General features: G+C 35.5%; 1 protein-coding gene across 1 annotated transcript; it reads right to left on the minus strand.

Moving 5' to 3' along the window:
• Positions 1-707: 707 nt before the first annotated feature.
• ATMYB103 (myb domain protein 103) lies at positions 708-2,588 on the minus strand. Its single transcript, XM_012978800.2, has 3 exons — positions 2,410-2,588; positions 2,154-2,283; positions 708-1,469 (listed from the first exon to the last, which is right to left on the minus strand). Exons 1-3 carry the CDS (start codon positions 2,540-2,542, stop codon positions 776-778), a joined length of 957 nt encoding a protein of 318 aa, XP_012834254.2. The 5' UTR covers positions 2,543-2,588; the 3' UTR covers positions 708-775.
• Positions 2,589-18,856: the final 16,268 nt, after the last annotated feature.

Raw genomic sequence — 18,856 nt, forward strand, 5'->3', positions numbered from 1 at the left:
ACCGCTAAAATGATTTATGTCCTCAAACATTTCAATCCACGAAATATGTCCTCAAACTTGCCACTTTTGATCACTTTATGTTCTGCCGTTAACGTGTGCAGCTAACTTCGACGGAAATACCACACGTGGCTCACGTGACGTCTATGTGGCCGTTAAAAATTAAGGTTTATGGGAATGAAACGTGATTTGGGATTTGGGAGAGTGAGTTAGAGGAAATTAGTATATTCTTGTGCCACGTCAACATTTAATATTCAATATATTATTCCACGTCGTATTTAACGGCCACATAGACGTTACGTGAGCCACGCATGCTATTTCCGTCGAAGTTAGCTGCCGACGTTAACAGCAGAACATAAATTGAACAAAAGTGACAAGTTTGAGGACATATTTCGTGAATTGAAATGTTTGAGGATATAAATCATTTTAGTGATAAAGTTTAGGGACATAAACTGTAATTTTCCCGACAAAATTTGAAAAAAATATCATCATCCTTTATTAATTCACCCCAAAGTCTTCTTTACATTTTTCATCAAGAAAAATAAAACAACACTCACACACATTCTTTCAATACTATATGTACCGCTCATCCCACCCTCTCAAAAGCATATACACATACATATATTAAAAGTTAAAAAAAAAAAGAAAAAAGAAAAAAGAAATCAAGAAAATAATAAGACAACCAATATATAATTAAATAAAACAAATAAAGCAGTCACATGCATAGCAAGATTGATAAATCATAGATTAGTTGTAATATAATTGTGTAGTTTTGAAGTCATATAGATGAAGGAAAATGAGAGATCATCAAATCTCCCATATTCGACGAAGTCGAGATTATCTCCTCCGCGCCAATTAGTTCATGATGTCCTTCCGCTTGATCCCAAAAGAAATAATTAGGGCATTGCACTGGATCGACTCCCCACTCGTTAATCTCGTTCCTCTGCATGCAATCAACGGCTGTGATTTGTCCTCCTCCGCCTCCCACGTTAATCCCACAATTATTAGGGACCATCATATTCTCTAAGTTATCCATTATCGGTAATGTCAAATTACAGCTCGTATATTCGACCGTTTCCCTGTTAAATAGTTGCCATGTTTCTTGATTATTCATCATTAGTCCATCGTTTTCTTGAAAGATCGTATGAGGAATGTTGTTAGTGGACTCGAAAGTAGAGCCGATTTCGAACATGAATGAGGGACTAATTGGTAGAGGGAATAGGCCGCCGGTTTCTTGAATACTCGTAGTACTCGACTTTACGGAGGCCAAATTATCTTGATTGTTAATATTCAAGAAATTATCTAGTACTTGATGATGGTTGCGTGTGTGTGTGAATAGTTGGGATTTGGGTATCGTTTTTGTGCAATTCGCCGACGAGGGTTTTCTTATCTTCTTCTTGATCCACGAATTCCAGTAGTTCTTTATCTCGTTGTCCGTTCTTCCGGGCAAATGGCTCGCTATATGAGCCCATCTGCACAAAAATATATTTCTTGAAAATTAGTATTTTATGAAGTGTGTGTGTGTGTGTGTGTGTGTGTGAAAAGTAAACTGAAATGTGTAGAAAAAGGAAGGTGATCGTTAGATGCTACACCTGATTATTTACACCGGGTGGATTTGAACCGTAAATTTAATTAAATAACTACACGCTAAGCACACATACACATGGGTGTGTGTGATTATGTGTAGATCTACAGTTCAAATCCACCCAATGTAAATAACCAGGTGTAAAGTCTAATTTTTTGAGGAGGAATTCTTTTAATTGATGTTAATTATGTGACAAGTAACTTGAAACAAACAAGTGGTATAATAATTCAAACTTAGTATAATTGATTGCATTGATTTTTTTTTTCTATGAAAACATTCTACTTAACAAACTTTGTGACGTTGGCTTCTCACCATCTTCCCAAAAATAGGTGAAAACTACAGCTCGGGGACTCGTATTCTCAGTCGACGAAACCACGTGCAAAAAATACGTATATCTTCTCGGAATTCATCCATTGTTCTTGTTATTCCAACGACTCGTGTGTGTGTATAATTAATTAATAAAACTATTGCATATTAGTCCTTTTGCAAAAACATATGCATTATAATTTAGAATATAATTAATGCAAAATTAAAGAGATTTAAGATGAATGTAATTAATAAGTAGTAAAACCTGTTGCCAACAGCTCCATGAAGACTAATAATCAGCTTCTCCTCTTCTTGTGTAAACCTTCCCCTTCTGATATCCGGTCTCAAGTAATTTATCCATCGCAAACGACAACTCTTCCCACATCTCTGAAGCCCTAAAAAAACCCGAAAAAACTTTTTTTTTTCAATAACCATAAAAAAAAAAAAATTAAAATATACATTTTGACGAAAATTTCTACGATTGGCCCGGAAATTAAATAATTAAAAAGAAAAAAAAAAACCTGCTTTCTCGGGAACTTCGCTCCAGCAGCCGTAGCCGTGTGTTGTGATGTAGCGGACGAGCTTTTCGTCTTCCTCGGGTGACCAGAGACCCCTCTTCACCTTCTGCTGGTTGCAACAAGAATGGTGCCCCATATTATTAATTATTAAATTAAATTTAATAATTATATATATATATATATATGTTTTTCTTTTCTATGATAAGTAACAATTAAACAAGAAAAATATTCTCACTTGTACTATCCTCTATATATATATATATATAAGTATATAACATGGGACTTGTTGGGGATCCGACAGAAGCCGTCAAATGGACCCTGTAATAAGGCCCCACAAATATTCCCATCTAACCACGAAGTGACATTTTATCGAACACCTTGTAGGCATGTTGTAGTAGTAGCTAGTATTTTATGTTATTATTACAAAGGAGTTTTTTGTTTGGAGATTTGTACGTACACATGTATTACGTAACAAACTCTTCACGTAGACTTGGGCGGGGGCTGCCGGTTGGTCTGTCAACTCTCTTCTGCAGCGGCGTTTCTGTACGTACATTTCTATATTTTATTAATTAGCTGATACGACATATAATTTAATATATTACTTATTTATTGTTTAGTTAGTATTTTATTATTATTAATTAATTAAAGTAGTATAGGTAGTTTTATGTTACCGTGTGTTTAGTATTTAGGATAGATATTAAGTATTTTATTAGGATAGGTAATTATCTTTCCTAGTTAGATTAGGATTCTAGGGTTTTATTCTCTTTAAATAGTCGTATTGTGCTAGGGTTTTATTATGAAGAGAGAAATAATAAAGAAGAGTTTTCTTACGTTTAGTAAAGAAATCTTATGATACTCAAGAGATCGCATCAATTGGTATCAGAGCGAAGTTGCGATTAACACCAACGCTTCGTTAGCAAGGCAGCGATTATATCAAAGCTACGCTGGAGCAAAGTTGAGATAACATCAAAACTTTGTGAAAATCACGATGTCTGAAACAAGACGGTTGGAGCGATTGGAGAAATCCGTGGAGAAATTACGGATTAATTTTCAGAAATTGCTCAAACAAAGTCAAAGACGACGTCAACGCCATCACAAAAGCCGAAGGGACCGCCGGCCGTCACCGCCACTGCCGATGCCGCTGCCGAACCTATTCCTAGAGGAAGAGCAAGAGGACGACGATGACTTTTTCGAAGAGCCCCAATTTTTTGTGAGTTCGCCGAAAGAAGAATTATTGGATTCAGTTGAAGTAATTTGGGATGAAGACGAGAAACCAACCAAGGAGGAGAACGAAGAATCACTCGTCTTAACTGAGGTAATAATTTGGGACGAAGATGAGGAATTAACCAAAGATGAGAATGAAGAACTACAATGGATATTGGGAGATTTCCATGATGTTGAAAGGAAAAAAGACGAACAAGAATTGGTGATTGTGAATGAACCAGAATCTGAAAAGGTAATTGAAGAGGCTTATTTATCGGGAAAAATATTGAGAATCTTTCCAAAAGCCTTTAGGAGTTCGTTCGATCAACATAAACAGTGTGGTAAAGATCTTGATCGTTCATCATGTTTTTCGGAGTCAAAGTCGCAGTCAATCGGAAAGCAAGTCGATGAAGTCAAACATAGGTGGAAACGCAAATTGACTCGAACCTTGAGGACAAGGTTCATTTCAAGAGGGGTGGTTTGATACGACATATAATTTAATATATTACTTATTTATTGTTTAGTTAGTATTTTATTATTATTAATTAATTAAAGTAGTATAGGTAGTTTTATGTTACCGTGTGTTTAGTATTTAGGATAGATATTAAGTATTTTATTAGGATAGGTAATTATCTTTCCTAGTTAGATTAGGATTCTAGGGTTTTATTCTCTTTAAATAGTCGTATTGTGCTAGGGTTTTATTATGAAGAGAGAAATAATAAAGAAGAGTTTTCTTACGTTTAGTAAAGAAATCTTATGATACTCAAGAGATCGCATCATTACCTTTTAAAATTATTACCCGGCCACAATATTATTATTATAGGGAGTGCGTTTAAAGTAAACATGGCATTGAAAATAACCTAGTTGTACTTAAGTATGTTCTTGACTAATTATTTTTATTTATTATGTTCTTTTCACTTTTCAGCCTTGTATGGTTAAACCTTATTAAATTAATACAGCTGAGGTTAACAAAATTCTATTAATTTAGCAAAATATCAAATTACGAACTAATAATTTAATATATTTTTACCGAATTGGCCGGAAGAAAGTATTATTTAAGCGATGTTATTAATTTATCGAAGTTCTACTGTACATTTACTTTCAATATGTTACGACTTCGTGTGTGTGTGTATATATATATATATATATATATATATATATATATATATATATATATATATATATATATATATATATATATATATATATATATATATATATATATATATATGACGGTCAAGAATACTACTATCGTTTGGCTAAACTTATTTTAAAACCCTGATAAACTCTTGCGTCTGATAAGCTGCTTTAAGAGTTAATAAGTTGGTAGGTCTTATTTTTAGAACTAAGGTTTAAATGGTTTGGATAATGAGTTTATAAGCTATTTTTATTCATTATAAGATGTTAAACAAAAATGTTGGGTAAATGTACTTTCTGAAAAAAAAAATCTTATTTGTTCTTAAGCAGTTTATTTTCTGAATTTTTAAGATTTTTTTTTTAAATTACAAAACAGAGCTTATAAGCTTTTAAACATCTTTTAAGTTCTTTTTAAAAACTTATAACCTCAGCCAAAAACGATGAATTTCGTTTTATTAGAATGATGTTGGACGACTAATTAAGGATCTCAAGTTAATTAAAAAAAATATTATTCAAATTGTTTGGATGAATTTTGTTTTATGTAATAACCAGCAACAATACTAAGCGAGTTGGAATACAATTTTACAAGTATTCACATTAAATTGCACAAACATAGTTCATTTTAGAACTCGCTAATTGAGAAATCAGTAACCATCCTCCTTTATAAAAATGTATTTTATTTAGGTAGATTTTTTTTTTTTAGGCAGATTGATATTTAACCAACAACAATTGTCACTAATAACTTTTCCAACAGGAATAAATTGAAACAGTAAAACTTATGTCAGCATGACGTGTTCCTTCACATTGCAGCAACTTTATATGTGAATGTTATGTTTGAAAACTACACATGAAATTTATGTTACAGTACTTAACTTTGCCCTATAAAACACTCCTAAGTTGTGTAGGTTACTAATTATAGAAAACATGTTGAAATAAGTACAGCTTATTTATATTTCATTGTCAAGTAAAATTGAAATAAGTTATATTATATATGAATAAGCACAAGTTAAGCACATGAAAATAGAGATTAAACAACAATTTCATCGTTCGTCCGACCAAGTTGGGAAGGATCGAAATCTACTATAATTCCTCGAAACCTTATTAGCATCACGTTACTGGTTTAATCAATGTTACACCGCGTGAAATATATCAATTATTTTTTTTTTTTAATTTATTCATTTAAAAAATCATATTGATGTGTGTGGACGAACTGTTAAAATCTACATGATGTATACTTCATGAGTTCATGTTACTAAAGATAACATTTCAAATGGTAATTATTGAGTAATATGCCAAACTAGTCCTAATGCTGTTTATACAAGGACAAATTGCACTTCGTCCCCTACAAATTTTACAAAATTCGCACTTTCCTCCCCTGAAAATTCAAAAAAAAAAAAAAAGACGCCCCCATGTACTTATAGATTTATGTTGCATTTTGCCTCAAAGTCAATCTTACTATGTGTACTTTTTACTGGAATTGACAAAACTATGTCCATTCAAAGGGTATTGTCGTCATTTCACATTTCTCACCAAATCCAAGCCCTGGTATCATTCTCTTTTGCCCTCAGAGAAAAATCCCTAATTTTGTGTTCTGAAATTGTTTGGTGAAATGAGAGTGGATTGTTTGATGGTTGTTGTCCAAAAGAGAATGATATTACGGCTTGGATTTGGTGAGAAATCTGAAATGAAGGCAATAATACCCTTAAAGTGGATGAAGTTTTGTCAATTCCGGTAAAGAAAATATGCCGGGGTTTGACTTTAGGCAAAGTGCAGCATAAATATATTTTGCAAGGGAAACGTCTCATTTTTTTTAATTTCTAGGGGAGAAAGTGTGAATTTTTGAAATTTTTAGGGGCGAAGTGCAGTTTGTTCTTTATATAATATAAGTTGGGGAAATTACAGTTTTCATTCCTCAAGTTTGCACCGATTTCACATTTGGTCCCTTATGTTCACAAAAAACACATTTGGTCCCTCATGTTCCAATAATTCAACACTTTTGGCCATTTCCGTCAATTTACCGTTAGTCCGTTAGTTAAGGCAGTGATGGGCACACGATTGATTCCATTAGTTTTAACGGAAAATTGACGGAAATGACTAAAAGTGTTGAATTTTCGAAACATAAAGGACCAAATGTGTTTTTTATGAACATGGGGACCAAATGTGAAATCGATACAAACTTGAGGGACGAAATTTGTATTTTTCCCAATATAAGTTACAATGTGGTCCACCACTCGACAACCTTTTTGTCGGTAGCGCGTAAACAATGAAAATGATTGAAACTTCTAAATTCTAATACAATGCAACTTCATTTATTACTACGTTTAATTCTTATATTAAACTAATAAACTAAATGCATGTATTTTAGTTGTATATAAATCAAAATAATCATGTATTATATGACTGATTAATTCAATTATGTATTATGGGCTAGTTTTAATGTGTACGAGTATCTCAAACTATAATTCAAATTAATTAGAATCAAGTAAAAAGTTAATTGAATATTGACTAATCGATACTAAATATTTAGAAACTACACTAATATTGATTAATAGTAATTATTAATTTATTATTATCATTATTATAAGATAACGAATGTTTTTCAGGTTCTTTAAAAATCTAGTAGCCTATTAACATGTTGTATAGGAATTGATTTTACTAGACAAATGATTGAGACTTGAATTTTGATATTTCTTGATCACAATGTATGTATTGAATATATATATATATATTTCTTGATCATCCTATGAGAGAGAGAGAGAGAGAGAGAGAGAGAGAGAGAGAGAGAGAGAGAGAGAGAGAGAGAGAGAGAGAGAGAGAGAGGAATTTAAAAAGATGCAAAGATTGATGCCAATCATCCACCAACACTGATTTGATAACCAAGACTTTTGCTTAGATGAAGCAGAAGCTGGATTCGGAAGTAAAATGCAAATCATTGCGAAAAAAGACAATTAAAGAGGGATGCAAAGGAAAAATGATGATTAGTCTTAGCTTTAAGGGGGGGCAAAATGCCAATTGAGTTAACATTAGGGGCCCTACCTCACATATCAAGAAAGTAACTAGAGAGAGTAGAAGAAAAATAGGGATCTAATTGGCCTCTTTAAAGTATTTGCTTAGTATTCGAAAAAAAGAAAGTATTGCTTGGTTAACCCACAATTCATAAATCTGATCGAATCGACTGGCTGACCAACCCGTGACTAGTTATTGATCCCGGTCGATTCATCAAATAAAAATTGAAAAAACAAAAATGCGTATAAATATGACTTGGGTGGTGTTTGCAAAACATTTTTAAAAGTGATTCTAAGCTTTTTGGGCTCAGAATCACCTTTGAAGTGTTTGCAATAATAACTTTTGCTTCTACTTCTCTTAAAATGAGCTGATTTTAAGTTGTTTAAGAGCACTTCTGGGCCAACTTCTATTACGATAAGTTGCTGGAAATTAATTTTTTCATGAAATCTGTAAACACTCACAACTTTTAAAAATAAACACTTATTATTAACTTAATCCATAATCACCATCTTCTGCTTTTTAAAAACTTTTACAAACACTACATCAAACATGTTGATTGGTATAACAAAAAATGCTTGTATATGAGAGGCCATTGCTGATTTGTATTTATATTGTAAAAATTGGTGTTATATATTTTATGTTTAAATATTAGTCCTTTGATTATCAACGGGATTTGAGTCTTTAAGTTGATGATTAATGATGATAATAATATTTTAATATTGGGTTAAACTAATAATCTCATGTATAAGGAGGGGGTGTGCGCGGGTCGTAAACCTGCGGGTTCTAGCAAAACCCGCTCTCGTCCCGTCAACCAACGGTTCTTGATCTTAAGGAACCAAACTTGTGGGTTTATGATAGACGGGTCTATTGCGGGTTTAAAGTTAAACCCAACCTTCACGGGTCGAAACCCGTCGTAATTTAAAAAAGTTATGTTTTTTAATAATTATAAGTTTTACGCGAAATTATTTAGAAATTAAAATGAATGAACAAGCGTAAAATTTTAAATTGAAACAAACGTGACATCAATGATAAATGTCACGAGTAAATCAAAATTAATAAGTTTTAACCATAAATCCAAAAAAGAGTAACTAAATTCAAATCTTTATAAGACAAGATTTAAAATACAATAGATAACCGTAGACAAAACGAGACAATGTCGATGTTATAGATCGATATAAGTTTTGACATGTAAGATATACTTTATTCATGTATTATACATTATTAATTTATTATATTACATAATATAAACAAAACGACGTCGTTTTGTATAGCGGGGCGGGACGGGTCTTACGGGTATTAAATTTTTTTGAACCCGTCTTAGATCCATACCCGCGGATCTTGTCCATTTCAGGACCCAATCCTACAGATGGATCTATTCGTCCGGTCCTAGCGGGGCGGTTTTTAACGGGTTTGACGGGTTCAACGGGTTGATGGGTCCAACTTGCTCACCCCTAGGAGGTTGTACATGACCCAATTAATTTAATTACGATTCTTTTTTTTTTTTTTTGATAAATGAAGTAATCCGTAGTCAACCATATAAGTAAATTAATTAAACTTACACTCTCATATAATAGCTTGCAAACCAAACGAGAAACGTAAACCAGACTAGGCTAACCATGTGTGACAAACTCCACTTAACGACCGTTGGCAATAGAATTCGAACATGAGTCAATTGACACATATTTACTTATTCCAACCATTAGATCATTCCTTACGGGACAATTATGGTTCTCTTGAGTATGCCTTTCTCTGTCATTAGTACTTTGATTTTTCATAGATTTGTCAATTACGCCCACTAAATAATTTGGCCCCATAAATTGGACCCATCGCACATGATTAAGAAAAGACAATTCTTCTCTATAATCCCTTTCTATGTCTTGTTTCCATCATTAGAACTTTGAAGCTTTTCTATTTTGGAAAATCGTATGCCTACTTCGATCTTTTAGGGAAGTTACATGCTACAACAGGTTATTACAACTGCTTAATTGTTAACTGTAGATAGAGTGAGATAACTATCCATTAAGCACACATATACATGTATATATAATTATATGTAGATCTATGTTCAGTAATTACCAAGTGTAAATAATTCAGTGTAACATATAATTTCACTTTAATCGGGATTTTCTCGACCCCACGCTTGCGCATCAAGCCAAATTACATTTATTATGTCCCAAATTATATCATTTTTGTACACTTGACTACTTGATAATATTGGGTAACTTTACCTCTACAACTTGTGTGGTATATAAATAGGGGTTATTTGACAAACATCCTTCATTGAATTTTGACTTCATTATAAATCTATTTTATTAATTTGGTATTTGACATAAATCCATTTGATTAAAATTACCATAAATGCCCCTATTATATTCTCTCTCCAAAATAACTCCTCACAAATCTCACTCTCACGTTATTTCAGTTTTTTTCTTATTCTTTTTTTTCCAGTAAATATATGTTTTTTTTTTAATTTAATTTTAAAACAAAAATATTACTTTTATTTTATTTCCGTTTTTTATTTAGTTTTTTTATTTTTTCCACCAAGTTTAAAAAATATGGTTTTTAACCCCCAATTTGATTATTATTATTTTTAAAAATATAAGTTTTTTTTTAATCTTTTCACCAAGGTTACGGAAATTAAAATTCATCGGAAACTATTACAAATTTATCGAAAACCACTGTAAAATTATCGTAAAATTCACCGTAAAAATAACGTAATCCACTTTAATATTAATATAATCCACAACAAACTTATCGAAATCCACTAAAAACATACGTAATCCACTACTAACACAACTGAAAAAATAACAAAAAAAAAAAAAAAAAAAAAAAAAAGTAAATTAAATATTCGAAAATCCACTATTTGAAATGTAAACCACTACTATCGTCACGAAAAATTGCAGGATCAGAACTCCACCACCAACAAGGCCGACGATGATCACTAAATCAATCTGGACAAGAAAAAAAATAATTAGCAAATGAAAACCAATTTTCAAAAGCAAACCTTGGTGTCACACCATCGTTGGTGGGAACAAAAAATCAGGAAGCTTTCGTCAAAGAATTCTTTTCAACCTACTAATATTGCATAAATCTGTTGAAAAGAAAAATGAATGAGGGAACAACAATGAAAACTACTATGTATAAACAACTATATAAACATGAAAACCATTCTATATAAACTGCTATATAAACATGAAAAGCACTCTGTATAAACAACTATATAAACATGAAAATCACTCTGTATAAACAACTATATAAACATGAAAACCACTATGTATAAACAACTATATAAACATGAAAACTACTATGCATACTTATCGAAATTCATTATAAATATTAGTGAATTTTAGAGGATTCACATATACCAAACTATATATCGAAATTTAAAATTGAAATTCGATCATACATAACTATTAAGATTTAATGCTTGAAAACCACTATTGAATTAATTATTTTTTTCAGAAAACATAACATACTTATTTTTCATCATCATACGAAATAAACAAAGCACATATTCATGGAGAAAAGATAACGACAACCCCATTTAACTACATATAATACATAATGATCCTCGTCTCCCATTTATAAACAAATAAAATACCATAAAATTTTCATTAAAAACAATCTTTATGTTGGGTTTCGGGCACGCGTACGCAGCGGAAAACAAAAATTTTATGCGATTTAAACGACTTTAAAACACATAAGCACATGCCCGATAATATTAATCAATTAATTGCGTACCTTTGCGCTTCCAGCGAAATTAAAAACAACGTACATGCTAAATTATTTAACCGAATTTAAATCAATTAGCATGCTCGCGTTTAAATCAAATAACATGCTCGTAATATATAAATCAATTTCATGTAGCCACATAAAATCATACAAGAACGAACATACTTATTTAATTTAAACATAATCGAATTCATCAATGATTGAGTCGAAAGGTTTACCTCTTGAAGCGTGAGGTAGGAGCGCTAAGCAAGACGAGATTGCTACGGAAACCAATCCGTGCAATCCGGGGCAGCAACGGCAATGCAGCGACGGCGATGATCCGAGCTACGGCGGCGCATGTGATTCACGCGCAGAGAAGATGGCTAGCTGCTCTTCCACTCCTATTGATCCAACCTGTTTGCTGATCTGAAAGTACAGCCTTGCTCCGACTTCAGTATCTCCATGCGTATTTACTGGATAAACAATTCCTTCTGGAAGATGGTAGATTTATGAGTCGCGAAGCTTCTGTCAAAATTTCTTGTCCATCGGATGACCGGTTGATTTATGGCGAATTTTCTCGCTGGGCAGCGCAGAAAATCCGAGAGCAGTTTTTCGAATTGCCTTCTCGCATCTTCGATTCCTCGATCTTCCTCCTCTTGGATTTCACCTCGTATACTTCGATCTACTAAACACGTGGCACTAGACACCTAATAGTCAGAATAACGGAAGAAAAGAAAGAAGGAAAGGAATACCGAAAGAGATCGGCCAACGGGTGGTCGATTCCGGCGAATTTCCGGCGACGGCGCGGTGGTGGTGGCCGTGGGAGAGGGTGGCTGATTGAGAGAGGCAGCGGCTAGGGTTATGAACGTGTGTTCTCTTAGTTGTGTGTGTGCAAGACCTATAAATCAAGTATTTATATGTCTTGCATAAAAACCCTAACGGGCTTAAGTTGGACGGGGCCCAACAACTTAAGTTCGTTAGTTCTTTTACTTGCTCATCTCTCTCAATTCGATGATCGGAAAACTGTAACGATTACATTTTCGGAATCATTATAATGTCCTCGTCATTACGAGTGCCAACTCTCGATTTCCAACTTTCCAAAAGTGGAAACCCTAATTCAGTGCACTTTCTAAATTTGGAAACTTCCCGATTTAGAAGGTTCACTAATACGTTCGCCTATTCTTTTCCTTTTCTTATTCTCATTCATAATTCCAAATTACGAATGTTGGACCCAATCATATTGACTTCCAATCATGCAAATATAAACATATTTTACCTTTGACCGTTTATTCAAAGATCTCATGTGCACGAGCAGTGTGACCCTCGATGGTTCAGATGTAAGCTAGCCGTGGGCCCACAACCCTTTGTGGTCAAAACTCGTCCCTTTAGAGTTACGATTAAGATGAAACTCGTTTCACCTTAATCACCCAACGAATCAAGATTGGCGTCTAGCAACTACGCGTCATGATTCCCTAGATACAAATGAGGTGCCTGCAAGAACCTTCAGATATAGTTAACGTACAGTACGGTCCCTTCGATTCATATGTCCCGATCGAACTAGAGGCATTGGTTCATCGAGACCTCTTTATATGTTCGATGACGGTGCGATCGTTCCAAGTGTTGTAATCGTCACGTGCATGACTTAGAGAATCGAATTCTCTAATCATCACTTAGTCAGCTCTGGCCAGAGACTTAGAATGATTACAAACTTTCAGAACACACAGGACATCCAAGACTATTCTAGCGATCGAATCCCCGACTACAATGCACAGACCTCCCACTAGATTTCGGACTGCACGAACACTGGCCCTTGGGATGGTCCTCGGTGGAACTCAGGGACAGGTCACGATACAGCTAGTCCTCTAGTGAAGTCACGGTGATGTCTAGGTCATAAGGACTAATGGTGTACAACTATACCATAGATATCTCTACTCGATTATTGGGAACCACTTAGAGATTTCTAGGGTGAGGGAGTTCAGTGAACTCGTCAACTTACGAGCACCCACTTATGCATGCCGATATCACAATACCGTTTACTGATGAGATGCAGTACACATACACTAAGTGCTAGTCTTAATGGGAAAGGCCGATATCCTCATTAGTGGCGTAACCCTTCGACTAGGAACACGTTTAACAGTTATAATACTTAAGTAAATATCTCACGATCCTAACGATCAATTACTAGTACTTGTAATAACTGTAAGGACTATATCTATGCTTGTGACAAAGGGACAAAGATATAGAATGCCAAGGTGTTTTATCATTAATACGAATAAAGGTTCGTTTATTACAATAATAAATACGAAAGACCACAACCACATGTTGGCTTGTTGGTCACCTACTCTAACAATCTCCCACTTGACCTAAAGCCAACTACCCATGAATCGCAATCCCATCGACTCTCGATGTTTCTCATGGACCGATCTCGGTAAAGGCTTCGTAAAGGGGTCTGCAACGTTCTCTTCCGAGGTGACTCGTTCTACTTTAACTTCACCTCTATCAATGATCTCTCGGATCACATGATACTTTCTCAGAATATGCTTCGACTTCTGATAAGATCTCGGCTCCCTAGCTTGCGCCAAGGCTCCGGTGTTATCACAGTACAACGGTACTGGATCACTAGCACAAGGAACGACACCCAACTCTTGGATGAACTTCCTTATCCAAGTCCCATCCTTTGCAGCCTCAGATGCTGCAATGTATTCCGCTTCGGTAGTGGAATCGGCCGTCGTGCTTTGCTTGGAACTCTTCCAATACACGGCACCACCATTAAGCGTGAATATAAATCCGGAATTTGACTTTGAGTCGTCCACATCCGATTGAAAACTAGAGTCAGTAAAAGCCTCTAATTTCAACTCGGCACCCCCATAGACCTAAAATATATCCTTAGTTCTTTGCAAGTACTTGAGGATGTCTTTCACGGCTTTCCAGTGTGCCGGGCCGGGGTTAGACTGATATCTGCTTGTGACACTCACAACATACGCAATATCGGGTCTTGTACATAGCATGCCATACATTATGCTTCCTATGGCAGAAGCATAGGGCGTCCTTTTCATCTCCTCGATTTCACTAGGTGTTTGCGGACACATAGATTTCGATAGACGAACCCCATGGGACATTGGCAAGAATCCTTTCTTGGATTCTTCCATGCTAAACCGTTTCATAACGGTGTCTATGTACAGGCTTTGGGATAAACCAAGCATCTTTCTCGCTCTATCTCTATAGATGCGTATTCCTAATACATAAGATGCTTCTCCCAAATCCTTCATTGAGAAACGTGTGGACAACCATGCTTTCGTTTGCTGCAACATTCCTACGTCATTCCCAATGAGTAGAATGTCGTCATTGTAAAGCACTAAAAATATCACTGCCCTCCCACTAACTTTCTTGTATACACAAGGTTCCTCCGGATTCTTCTCAAAATCAAAGTCTTTGATAGTTGAGTCGAACCTAATGTTCCAACTTCGGGATGCTTGTTTCAATCCATAAATGGATCGCTGGAGCTTGCAAATCTTTTGCTCACTTCCAGAAGATATGAAGCCTTCCGGCTGCGCCATGTAAATTTCTTCCTCAATATCTCCATTAAGGAAGGCGGTCTTCACATCCATTTGCCATATCTCGTAGTCGTACCACGCAGCTATGGCCAGCAAAATCCTAATGGACTTCAGCATCGCGACTGGCGAAAAGGTTTCCTCATAGTCAACACCTTGCCTTTGAGTATATCCTTTCGCTACCAATCTAGCTTTATAGGTCGATACCTTTCCATCCACTCCAATTTTCTTCTTATAGATCCACTTGCAGCCTATAGGAACTATTCCTTTGGGTGGATCTACCAAGGTCCATACCTTGTTGGAGTACATGGAGTCCATTTCGGATTTCATGGCAGTTAGCCAATGTCCCATGTCCGCATCCGATACGGCCTCATTGTATGTTCTTGGATCTCGTCCAAGATCAACATGATCTTCATCATTTTCGAGGAGGAATAACCTATCCGGCAATTTCCGAACTCTTTCGTATCTACGTACCGTAGGTTCAGGAGGTATATTAGTGGATTGTTGTATTGGTTCGATTACTTGTTCTTGCGCTTGAACTTCACTTTGTGGTTCTTGAACTACTTCAAGTTCTATCATGCTGCCTTTTCTATCGGATAGAAACTCCCTTTCCAAAAAGGTGGCATTTCTTGAAACAAACGTCTTTGCTTCCTTGACATAATAGAATTCGTATCCCATTGAATCTTCGGGATACCCCACAAAATAGCACAAGTCGGATTTACTATCCAACTTATCTCCCACTAATCGCTTCACATAAGCGGGAAAACCCCATATCCTAATATGTTTGTAGTTGGGTTTCCGGGAATGCCAAAGTTCTTTATCATTAATATGTCACTACGTTTTGCTGAATTTCGCCTTAGGGGCCCCCACTACCTTCACCCACTTCGAACTTGCTGTTTGGAAAGGGAACTCTTTCCTTTCTCTTCTTTTGGGGAGAACTATTCTTTCCAGAAGTAACAGCAATGAGAACAGACTTCTCTTTCTTAATGGTGGACTCGAAACTGACCAACATGTTCATTAACTAATTCAAGGGAGGATCTAGTTTGTTCATGTTGAAGTTCACTATGAACAATTCATAGGAACTAGGAAGAGACAACATGATCAAATCCAACGAGAGCTCGGCCAGGAGGGTGACATCGAGATGCACTAGCTTTTCAAGGAGAGTGATCATTTTGAGACAATGCTCGTGGACCGAAGTCCCTTCGCGCAGTCTCACTGTGATCAACTCCTTTGTAGCAGCGTACCTCGATGCCCTAATATTCTCACTATGCATGCTATCGAGATGAGCCTTTATATCGAAAGCGTGCATGTGAGACTCATATTTCCTCGCAAGCGCGGGCTCCATGGCGGCTATCATATAGCACCTAGCATGTGTGTCATCTTTCTTCCATGCTTCATAAGTTTCCTTTTCAGCATCAGTCGATGTGGCAGGTATAGTGGCGGGAAGTCTCTCGTTCAAAACATAGAGACGCCCCTCAACGGTTAGCACAAGCTTAAGACTACGCAACCAATCTAGGTAATTAGGGCCATTGAGTTTATTGTCGAGGATTGACATTATGGGATTCTTAGACATGATTATCTGAGACATATAGAGAAGAGGATTATTAGAGATTCGCGTTAAATGATTGTTACAATTAAATGTTTGGACTTATGTTATTTAATTGTTCTCCCACTAATTTTATCGAGTTCCACTTCCCTCTAGTAGACAAACGAGAAAACTGATTTTTCTTAATGGGCTTTAGGTCCAATAGACAAATATAACCCGTAGTTAATCTAGCCCGATTATATTTGCCCAAAGGTAGATCACAATCAATCATATCCACAATATGACCCTAAATTAATTTTCCTCACACTTGATAATGACCTAAGTTAATCTCGCGAATATCAAAATCGTCGTGTGTCAAGTCTAACCTACCAATCAAAGATGCTCATAGAACTTGATTATGCCAAACTAATGCAGTCCCTAGTTAATCTAGCCGACCACGTTAATCCGACATAACCCTTTTCTATGGCTACCTTCATCGTTATGTCAATTGAATTACAGCTTACTCTACCATAGCACTCCCCGCTAACACGGCTTACTGCACTATAGTAAAGGGCTACACATAATCCAACCGTTGGCAGAAGGAAAGAAATAACTCAACAGATTGGGTTTTTCTTTATAGCTTGAAATGATTCTTAATTAAATTAAGAATGAGGGATTTTTATTAAAATATTTTATCTCATCAGAAGGTTCGGATTGGTCTATGTGATTCCTACATCTATGTTCTCTAAAGGTATATGGAAGCGCATATTGTCCTAAGAGGAACACACGACCTAATTATATAATTAATTACATTAATTAATTATCGGGTTTTTCAAAATAATTATAGAACCTCAACTTGCATAAATCAATCAAATAATGTTGAGGTACTATTAATTAAGCTGAACTTATAATCAATATTATATATGTGTTCTATTAATTGAAATCAATTTAACAATTTAAATCAATTTAATTAATCTAACACCTATTTACTAAAATAGATGATTGTCGATCCAATTATCTAATTGGGATTAATTGAAAATAATTTTCCAAAAATTAAAATCATTTAGTTTTAAGTTTAATTTTAGAAATATATATATATATATATATATATTTTTTTTTTTTAATTTTCAGTGAACCGGTTCGGCCCAACCGGTCTGACCGGTTCGGACCGAAGCGGTCCGGTTCTGTCCGGTCCAGCTGACCCAAATCAGTGGGCCGGGTCAGTCGGACCGAGAACCGGTCTGACCGACCCGAATCCACGTGGATTCGGTCAACTAAATCGCACACAACCATCGAACCGGCCGGTTCGACTGGTTCGATCCGAACAATTAAAAACCGATGTTTTAAAAATAATTTCAGATCCGATTTTCCAATTTTAAACAATTTTAAAGCTGGAAAAATTCTAAACAATATTTAAAAAATATTTTAAACTTACGAAAACTCCCAATTACATAATACAACAATCACTACTTTAATAAATCGAACATGCATAAAATCATAGCATATTATAACGCAATTAATTGCGCAACGAGCTCTGATACCACTGTTGGGTTTCGGGCACGCGTACGCAGCGGAAAACAAAAATTTTATGCGATTTAAACGACTTTAAAACACATAAGCACATGCCCGATAATATTAATCAATTAATTGCGTACCTTTGCGCTTCCAGCGAAATTAAAAACAACGTACATGCTAAATTATTTAACCGAATTTAAATCAATTAGCATGCTCGCGTTTAAATCAAATAACATGCTCGTAATATATAAATCAATTTCATGTAGCCACATAAAATCATACAAGAACGAACATACTTATTTAATTTAAACATAATCGAATTCATCAATGATTGAGTCGAAAGGTTTACCTCTTGAAGCGTGAGGTAGGAGCGCTAAGCAAGACGAGATTGCTACGGAAACCAATCCGTGCAATCCGGGGCAGCAACGGCAATGCAGCGACGGCGATGATCCGAGCTACGGCGGCGCATGTGATTCACGCGCAGAGAAGATGGCTAGCTGCTCTTCCACTCCTATTGATCCAACCTGTTTGCTGATCTGAAAGTACAGCCTTGCTCCGACTTCAGTATCTCCATGCGTATTTACTGGATAAACAATTCCTTCTGGAAGATGGTAGATTTATGAGTCGTGAAGCTTCTGTCAAAATTTCTTGTCCATCGGATGACCGGTTGATTTATGGCGAATTTTCTCGCTGGGCAGCGCAGAAAATCCGAGAGCAGTTTTTCGGAATTGCCTTCTCGCATCTTCGATTCCTCGATCTTCCTCCTCTTGGATTTCACCTCGTATACTTCGATCTACTAAAC

This window comes from Erythranthe guttata, chromosome 5 (assembly GCF_056151865.1).
Source record: "Erythranthe guttata isolate IM_541 chromosome 5, IM_541, whole genome shotgun sequence".
Classification (NCBI taxonomy): domain Eukaryota; kingdom Viridiplantae; phylum Streptophyta; class Magnoliopsida; order Lamiales; family Phrymaceae; genus Erythranthe; species Erythranthe guttata.

Excerpts from the sequence above, each read along its gene's own strand:
- ATMYB103 (XM_012978800.2), bottom strand. The coding sequence starts at position 2,542 with ATGGGGCACCATTCTTGTTGCAACCAGCAGAAGGTGAAGAGGGGTCTC. Across the intron at positions 2,284-2,409 it reads CGAAGTTCCCGAGAAAGCAG|GGCTTCAGAGATGTGGGAAG; the intron begins GTTTTTTTTTTT and ends GGGTTTTTTTAG. Across the intron at positions 1,470-2,153 it reads CATGGAGCTGTTGGCAACAG|ATGGGCTCATATAGCGAGCC; the intron begins GTTTTACTACTT and ends ATTTTTGTGCAG.